We start from the raw sequence: 9,932 nt of genomic DNA, 5'->3' as shown, positions 1-9,932 counted from the left end.
CCAAGTTCTTTCACCATTTCGTCGTTTCAAGACAACTCAACAATAGGATTATTTCGGTTCTTGATACCTCTGGTAATCTGGTCAATGAATCGAGCCTAGTGCAGCACACATTTGTCTCTCACTTTCAGAAGCTCTTCAAGCCGTGTATCCGATCATCCAGACCCTATTTACTAGACCTTTAGCAAGTTATTCGATGCCCTCTTAATGATGATCAGATTTGTTCTCTCTCTCGTCCTTTTTCAGATGAGGAGATTCATGATACTTTGTTCTCCCTAGCTCGTGGGAAGGCTTCGAGATCGGATGGATTTGGTGTCAAGTTCTTTAAGAGTAATTAGGAGCTAGTTGGGCCTTTGGTCATTGAAGCGGTGAAGGATTTCTTTGCCACGGGGAGACTTCTTTGAGAGATTAACAACACCATCCTGGTTTTGATCCCAAAAGTCCCCAATGCGACCTCGGTCAACGACTACATGCCAATTGCCTGTTGTAATACTATTTATAAGTGCATTACTAAGGTCTAGGCCAATCGTGTAGCTGCAGTCCTTTAGGATATTATTAGCCATTCTCAGAATGCCTTCGTCAAAGGGTGACGTATCAGAGACAATATTCTCCTTGCCCAGGAGTTATTTCCTGGCTTCCATCTTCATTCTTATACTCCTAAATGTGCGTTTAAAGTGGATTTTCAGAAAGCTTATAATACGATAGACTAGGACTTTCTTGAACTGGTTCTTTGTGCGTTTGCCTTCCCGGACCACATTATACGGCTTATCATGGTATGTGTGCGCGCTCCCAAGTTTTCTATTTCCTTGAATGGGGAACTGCATGGTTTTTTCTCTAGTTGCCGAGGCCTTCGTCAGGGGGATCCCACGTCTCCCTACCTTTTCACCTTGGTTATGGAGGTCTTTTCTGGGATCCTTAGTGCTCGTGCTATGCAACTCAAGTTCAATTTCTTTTGGCGATGTAAGGCTACGAGGTTATCTCATCTATTTCTTGCAAACGATGTATTTCTCTTTTGCCGAGCGGATATGACTTCGATCTCTCTCCTAAAGGATGGTCTGGATACCTTCTCAGCATGGAGTAGATTGCAGCCCAACAATAACAAAAGCCAGATCTTTATTGTTGGAGGATCGAATGAATTGCGGAGTGAGATTATTCTTGCCTTTGGTTTCACTAAAGGGAAGTTGCTGGTGCGGTACTTAGGTGTTCCTATTATATCCTCTAGGCTTGGCAAGGCTGATTGTGTGTCCCTAATTGATCGGATAACGGCTAGGGTCCAATCCTGGACTCAACGCTTTCTCTCCTTTGCTGGCCGGCTTCAGTTGATAAAGTCAGTACTTCATGCGATCCAAGCTTATTTGGACCGCATTAAGCAGATCCCCAGACAGTATCTTTGTAAGGGTTCGAGACTTGGGAAGGGTCGAGCGAAAGTTTCGTGGGAAGATGTGTGCCTTCCAAAGAATGAAGGTGGGCTTGGAATTTGTAGGTTGAGGGATTGTAACAAAGCGGTGATGCTTAAGCACGTTTGGATCCTCTTTACAAATAAGGAATCCTTATGGTACAAATGGACTCATTCCACCTTCCTAAAAAGAAAGAGTTTCTGGGTGGTTAAGGAGCCTACTTTCTGCTCTTGGGCTTGGAAGAGAATCCTCTATCTCAGGATAGAGTTCAGATTATCCTTCCGCTGGAGAGTTGGGGATGGCCAGTCAGTCTCCTTCTGGTTTGATCACTGGCACCTGAGAGGTCCGCTAGATCTTATTTTCTCGGACTCAATGATATATAGCTGTAGTTTATCCATGCAGGCTATGGTTGTTGATCTTTTTCACTATCGAGAAGTCCTTGAGGATAATGTTAGATTCTTGGAATTACCCTATTCCTATCCTCTCCCAGGTACCGGATCGTTTTATTTGGATTAACAGCTCTTCCAGTCTTTTCTCGGTCGCTTTGGTGTGGCATGCTATCATAAGAAAAAAGGCGAGAGTCGATTGGGCCTCCCTTATTTGGAACAATGCTATCACTCGAGATATCAATTCAATCTCTGGCTTATTATCAAGAACCGTCTTCCCACCCAAGCCTTGCTCTTGTCGTATAGCAGGATTGGGGATGCAGTATGTACTTGTTGCAAGCTGACGCTAGATTCCATCGATCATCTCTTCTTTGGGTGTTGCATCACAACCAGCTTTGCTTATTTCTGGGTGGCTAGATGCAACCTCCCTTGGCGCAACGGGACTTGGTCGGAGAACCTCCGGTGGGCAATGAAGTATCTCTTCGATAAGGATTTTTATCGCTCTATTGTCCGTTTTTCGTTCGGTGCTCTTTGCCACCTTATTTGGAAGTTCAGGAACGACGTCTTGTTCATAAACCATACTTTGGCAGTTTCGGTTGTTAAAAATTATCTCATTAAAGTTCTTAAGGACAAGGCTTTAATGTTCAAAAATGTCGTTGACAACCCGAGAAACAGAAGATTACAACATAACCGGGGGATTGATCCTTGCATCTTCTCTTCTACTCTTGCGGATCCTTAGTTGTCCTTGGAGTGGAGGCATTTAACTCCTTGGTCATGTGTTGCTTCTTAGTCTGTTGACCTTGTGCTCTTCGTTGCTGTGCTCGGAGCATTTGGTGGTGCGGTTCAACATTAGCGGTGGCTTCTCCCTTGGGTTCTTTATTTTCTTGTAGGTGTTTTAGCAGTGTAGGCTTTGCCTGCCTTTTCCTTATTCACCGCTCTTTTGCTTAGCGGCTTTTTGCATTCGGCTCCTTTCTACTCAATTTGATTTGTTGTATTCTTAAGTGCAAGTTTCGTGGCGCTGAATCTTGTGTAAATTGTTGGTTAAAGCTCAATATATTACTACCCTTCACCAAAAAAAAAAAAAAAAAAAAAAAGATAAAAGATGATGATGTGCCAAAGACCGCTTTTTAGAATAAGGTATGGGTATTATAAATTTCTTGTCATGCCTTTTGGGTTAACAAATGCACCTATGACTTTTATGGATTTGATGAACAGGGTATTTAGGCAATTTCTTGATAGATTTGTTGTGGTATTCATTGATGATATTTTGGTGTACTCAAGGAGTTTGGAAGAACTTGAGCAACACTTGAGGGTTGTTTTGCAAACTTTGCGTGAAAATAAGTTGTATGCTAAATTTAGTAAGTGTGATTTCTAGCTTGATCATATAGAATTCTTGGGTCATGTAATATCAAAAGATGGTATCTTAGTTGATCCAAATAAAAGTTGAAGCGGTTGTTTAATAGAATCACCCTACCAATGTTATAGAGGTAAGAAGTTTTCTTGGGTTAGCAGGTTATTATAGGCGATTAATAGAAGGGTTTTCTAAAATTGCTAGTCCACTTACCCGCCTAACTCAGAAGGGAGTTAAATTTGTGTGGTCAAAACAATGTGAGCACAGTTTCCAAAAGTTGAAGAGGTGATTAGTGTTAGCTCTTATATTAACTTTGCCTTCAAGAACCGGTGGCTTTACAATTTATTGTGATGCATCTAAGGAATGTTTAGGTTGTGTTCTTATGCAAGATGGTAAAGTTGTGGCTCATGCCTCTAGACAGTTGAAGGCTCATGAGAAGAACTATCCTACTCATGATCTAGAGGTGGCAGCGTTTGTATTTGCCTTAAAAGTAAGGCGGCACTACTTGTATGGTGAAAAATGTGAAGTTTTTACTGATCACAAGAGTTTGAAATATATTTTTACTTAGAAAGAACTGAATATGAGGCAGAGAAGATGTTATATCTTCTAAAGGATTATGACTTATCCATCAATTACCATTGTGGTAAAGCTAATGTGGTAGCTGATGCCTTGAGTCGCAAATCCTCTGGAAATATGGTAGCATTGCTCACTTCTCAAAAGCCTATTCTTGAGGATATGAGAAAGCTAGACCTGGAGGTTTTGGTCCATCAGCTTGATGCTCGATTAGCTAATCTTTAAGCACAACCGACATTGATTGACAAAATCAAGGCTAAACAAAATGAAAATCCTCAAATGGAGAAGATCATAGAAGGTGTAGAAGCTGGGAAACAAGATGACTTTAGTATCAATGTAGATGGGTCATTGAGGTTTTGTGGTCAGTTATGTGTTCCTGATGATTTAGAATTGAAAAAGGAGATATTACAAGAAGCTCATAGCACTAGATTCTCGATTAATTCGGGAAGCACTAAGATGTACAGGGATTTGAGAGAAAATTTTTGGTGGATCAATATGAAGAAAGATATTGTGAAGTTTGTCGACTAATGTCTAATATGCCAACAAGTGAAAATTGAGTATGAGAAACCAGGTGGTCAACTGTACCCACTTGAAGTGCCTAAATGGAAGTGGGAGCATATTACGATGGATTTCATTGTTGGTTTACCAAGGAAACCTAATGGTAAGAATGCCATATGGGTGATTGTTGATCGATTGACTAAATCTAAGCACTTTTTGTCTTATCGATTCGGCCTTTCACTTGAAGACATGGCGAAGTGATACGTTAATGAGATAGTGAGACTTCATAGAGTTCCAGTGAGTTTGTTTCCGATAGAGATCCCGAGTTTATGTCCAACTTTTGAAAGAGTTTACAAGGGGCATTAGGTACTTAACTCAACTTTAGTACAACTTTTCACCCACAGACGGATGGTCAGTCAGAGAGAACCATTCAGACACTAGAGAATATGCTACGATCTTGCGTTATTGATTTTGGTGGTTTGTGGGATGAACATTTACACTTGGTGGAGTTTTCTTATAATAATAGCTATCATTACAGCATTAAGATGGCTCCTTTCGAAGCTTTGTATGGGCATAAATGTAGGACTCTTGTTTGCTAGGATGTTGTTGGTGAGAAAAGATTAATCGACCCTGAGTACATACAACAATTAGAAGAGAAAGTCAAGCTTATTCGAGAGCATTTGAAAGCGGCACAAAGCCGTCAGAAAAGTTATACGAACCTTAAAAGGCGCAAAGTAGAATTTAATGTAGGAGACCATGTATTCTTGAAGGTTTCTCCTATGAAAAGCGTCATGAGATTTGGCACGCGTGGTAAATTAAGTCCAAGGTATGTTGGACCATTTTTTATATTAGAAAATATTGGTGAAGTTGCTTATAAACTGGCTTTACCACCAGCATTATATGGAGTCCATAATGTGTTCCATGTGTCCTTATTACGGAGATATATGCCAAATCCTGATCACGTACTGGATTTCACACCGTTGAAGTTGAGAGAAAACTCAATGTACGAAGAGCAGCCCATTCGTACTATCGATAGGAAGGATCAGGTGTTGCGACGACACACTATCCCATATGTGAAGATCCAGTGGCAAAACCATACGGAGAGGGAGGCCGCTTGGGAACTTGAGGAGGAGGCAAGACACAAATACCCTCACTTGTTTCATGATTGAGGTACCTGTAAATTTCAAGGACAATTTTTTTTTAAGGATGTGAGAATGTAATATATGGGCTAAAAAGAGGAAAAGAAAGGGTTTGAAAAGTCAACAAAAGAAGTTGAAGGAGAATAGTGGAAGCTTCGGTTGTTTTAAAGAGAGGAGAGGGAGGGCTTCAGCAGAGACGAAACAAGGGAAAAAAAGAAATGGGAGAGAAGAGAAAGAAGTGAAAGAAAAAAAAAAGGAAGAAGAGAAATTTTTTTGGCATGCTAGCGATTCGAATGCCTCATCAAGCTGACTCAAGTTTGTTTTGCAATGACGATAAGTGATCGAAGCTTTTAATCATCTACTTGAAGCAATTGTCGCAATTAAGGCTCGAAATTCGGATTTCTTGGATATTTCTGTAGCGAAGCCCGATTTTTGAGTCGTTGAGCTATATATTTTTATAGAAATTGTACTTTAGGATGCCGTGAAGCTATAGTATCTTACGGATCGTGATTTGAGCTTGCGGTTCGTCTGAAACGAAATTTTAAACTTGGGGGACGCGTTCTAGAACTATAGCGAACAGTAGCTTCGAGTCTTTTTTTTTTTTTTTTTCGTTTTCGGTGTTGTTTTGGGCCTGCTGAGTTGGGGCTGTTGTAGTACGTCAAGAGAGCTTTCTAAAGATTATAAGACGGCTTGAAATAGAATTTTGTGGAGGAAGTTCTAGCACGATGAAGTTAGCGTGTGGGTCTCGCCTAGTGGAAAACAATGGGTTTCCGCTAAATGCAAGCTTTTGTGGCACATAGGTGTCGTTTCATTGACAAATAGGCCTAGTATAGGCAAGTCGTTATAAGGATATCCTCTTTACTCAGCCTTTTGGTATTGTTTTTGTGTTAATTGTTAGGGATCCGAGTGTGTTGGTTCAAATAAGCGTCGTAGTTGATTTTTGACTTTTCCCAGGTGAGTGACACTATTTCTTCTTTGTCTTTTAAACTCATATTTTGAGAAACATGGTGGATTATATATTCTATGAGTTGATAAAAAAAACATCTTTTGTTGCATAAAACATGATCAACTTATTATTGCCATTTTATTGTTTGAAAGGAGTTATATTTCGAATTCGATTTGAATGGTTGTTTGAAATGGTTTGTGAAATTCTTTATGAAAGAATTTTGAAACGTTTTGAAGAACGCTTTGATATTTATATGTCAAATGTTTGAGTTGTAATATAACTTTCGTTATGATATTGGATTACTAGATATTATGATTGGTGGTTGATGTTCAATGTCTCTATGAACCCTGAGGGGTGTATGGGTATGCACATACTTGTCATACCTCGATTCTTCGAGTGTGTGCCCATCCTTCTGTAGTTGATTAAATAGCGACGTTTCAGGACGCGTCGCCGACCTATTCATTTTAATGCGCATGCGGAAGTGAATAACTAATCCCCAGACAACAACAATATGAGATAGAAAAGTAGGACCACAATTTTTGAAAACCATACCACACCTTTATACATATCAAATAAAGTCACATACAATGATAGCCGATATATACAAGGTTTGCAAAGGTGAGGGGGGGTAGAGGCTACAGATCCTCTAATCAATCGAATCTTCAACTGAATACTTCGGGGTCCTTGAATCCGAAAGATTCGGGTCTACCACTGAACCACCAGGAGGATCTACCGTGTCTTTTCTAAAAGCAACCTCCAGCACCGATATAAGGACCTCAGACTCCGGTATAGGACCCTCATTCTGGCCATTCCGCTCACGACGATACTATGATATGTATTGATGGGGTACCTTATGGGGTAGACTCGCGTCAACACAGACCACGGACCTCATGAGTTCATAGACCCATCCCCTTGGGTTCCCATGAAGCGGAATATAACACCTCTGCTCGGTAACCTTCTTTGGTTGGCCAAAATGCTTGAGAGGAGCTGCTATTTAAGGACTTGAAAATGTTATCTCACAACGGGGTGAGATGACATCTTAGCAAATCCACCTCCTAAGTCCCGACTAGAAAGAAAATATGCCCCAAGGGCTGCGTAAGCACAAGCACAAGTCGGAGGACTTACCTTGGCCTCTGTTCCTTCCTGCAAATCAATACGGTTCACACACTCAACCAATCAATTCAATACCAGCAATTGCTCAATCCAACAATCGATTGATCCAAACAATACGATCTATCAATCGATCCAATCAATACTATCTATCAATTCAATACTATCTATCTAGTACTGTCAATGCTAACTATGCTCACTGTGGCATCCAAAATCTTAGACAACCCTCGGATAGGTGATAGTCACCGAACCGTGGCTTTGCTTTTATTTTATAAGCATTGATTTGTATTTGTTCATTTGGAATAGTATTTCAATTTTATCCTTTGAACCAAAAGGATGGGATTTGATCTTTCATAAGAATTATATGCGCTAAAAATTAAAGAATTAGAACTTGAGGATATTGAGCGGGCCGTAAGAATTTGGAGTATATATATGTGTGTATCTACTTGTATATAAAGCAATCGGAATTTTTGTTATTAAATTAAATTTGATAGAGATAAAATACTATATATATATATATATATATATATATATATATATAATGGGAATTAGGGCCTTATTTCATGGACTCTTGGGCCCAAGAATTCGGGCCCAAGCAGGCCCAAGAAACACCCCAAGGGTGTTGCACAAACCAAGAAGGGGAGGGGGGAGTGCATGTCCTCCAACACTTGTCTTCAATGTTGCCACTTGTTCTCTTCTTTTTGCCACTTGTTCTCCTCATGAGAACACTTGTCTCTTACATGCAAAAATGGGAGCATGCAAGGGTTTTATTCAACCCAAAAGGAAAAGGGGAAGTGGGCTGATAGAGAGAAAGGGAAGTGAGCCGAGGGAGAGAGAGAGGGAAATCGAGAGAGAAAGAGAGCGAGCGTGCGAGAGAAGAAGAGGAAGAAGGAAGAGCTCGTTCGCCGCCGTTCCTTCGCCGCTTTGCCCGCCGTTTGTCGCTGTTTTGTGCTTAAATTCGAGGCAAGTGAAGTCCTAAAACCTACTCTTTGCATTGCTGTGTGTATGCGTAGTAGATGGTAAGTCTTGGTTGTGGTAGATGGGATGAGATTTCGGAGCTTTGAAGAGAGACTCGTTGGTCATGCATGCTGATTTCGGAAAGACCAGTCCAACTGTCCGCGAGTTTGTGTGTTGCATGTGACTTTTTAGTTATAATATTATTTTGACCTCTTGATGAAAATTGTAGATAAAATCTTGAAGTATAACATACTAAAATTTGAGACAAAATGGACAAGTATTGAGGGGTGAAACCCTTTTTCTACGAAGACATTAGGTCTGAAAACTGTTTTGTTGACCTCTTGGTGATTTTGTGTGTTGCATGTGACTTTTTACTGATAATTCCACTTTGACTCCTTCACGAAAGTTGTAGAGAACATCTTGAAGACTAACATACTCAAATTTTAGATAAAAATAACAAGTATAACCTAGCGAAACGATTTTTATTTTGAAGACGTTAGATCTGGAAATGTTGTACTGGGCTTCAGTGACTTCGTGGACTGTAAAGTGACTTTCCGTTGAAAATCTCACCTTAATTCCTTAATGAAAGTTGTAGTAGACCTCTTGATACAAAACATATAAAAAATTCAGAGGAAAATAAGGAAGATAAGTAGGTGAAACCTTGATTTTTCGGAGACGGCTAAACCTGGAATGTTTGGTACTAAAAACAGGGACTTCAACCGTCCATAGTTAATTATTTATGACGAATCTGGCCTTGATGTCTTCATGAAAAATATACCTTAGGATCTTTACTATCAAATGGTAAAATTTCATAATTTTTTAAGGTTATTCGGGTATTTAATTTGGAATATTTCTAAAACCGCGCAATCTGATGTGTCCGAATTTTGCAAGCTGTAATGCGTGAGCAATATATTTTTGTGTGAGGTTCTTTTGGGTATGTGTTCTTCATGAAGTTTCTGAATTTATGTCTTGACTATCACATGTTAAAATTTCATAATTTTTTAAGGTCATGTGAGTATTTAATTAATATGTTCTCTAAAATTGTGCAAGCTGGATTTTGTAAATTTCAAAAGCTATAATGCATGGACTATTCTGTTTTGTATGAAATGCTGGCGGTGTTGTGTTCTTCATGAGATAAATGCCTCTAGATCTTGTCTATGATGTGTCAAATTTTCAGAATTCATTAATACCATTTACTAATTTTTCTCGAATTTTAATTGGAGGAATGCATTCTGATTTATTCGAAAAATTGATGTGTTTTGAAAAATAAATGAATTTATCCATGTGATGGAATACCTTGAGTGGTTGATTTTGCTGCATATGTGATGGCATATGGCATGTTATATGGCATGAAAAGTTGGTTGAAACTCTTGATATTGATGCATCAAATGCCATGTTGAAATTGAGATACATGTATAAATGTAAATTGGGATAGTAACAAGACCGTCGGAGGTGTGAGCCGATGATGCCCCGGGAGTGTCGGGATGCCCGGTGGTATACGGTACGTAATTCCAGGGGAGGCCTGGTGGTATGTCGGTACGTAATCCCGGAAGCCTTGGAGGTGTGTGCCAAGGGGAT

At 39.8% G+C, this 9,932-nt stretch overlaps 1 protein-coding gene across 1 annotated transcript; it reads left to right on the top strand.

Moving 5' to 3' along the window:
• Window positions 1–1,022: 1,022 nt before the first annotated feature.
• Window positions 1,023–3,929, top strand: LOC120287528. Its single transcript, XM_039300339.1, has 2 exons — window positions 1,023–1,884; window positions 3,700–3,929. Exons 1-2 carry the CDS (start codon window positions 1,023–1,025, stop codon window positions 3,927–3,929), a joined length of 1,092 nt encoding a protein of 363 aa, XP_039156273.1.
• Window positions 3,930–9,932: the final 6,003 nt, after the last annotated feature.

The sequence above is a fragment of the Eucalyptus grandis genome, chromosome 8 (genome assembly GCF_016545825.1).
Source record: "Eucalyptus grandis isolate ANBG69807.140 chromosome 8, ASM1654582v1, whole genome shotgun sequence".
NCBI classification, from domain to species: domain Eukaryota; kingdom Viridiplantae; phylum Streptophyta; class Magnoliopsida; order Myrtales; family Myrtaceae; genus Eucalyptus; species Eucalyptus grandis.
The sequence above is the reverse complement of the archived record's forward strand: the minus strand, read 5'-3'. Positions and strand labels throughout refer to the sequence as shown.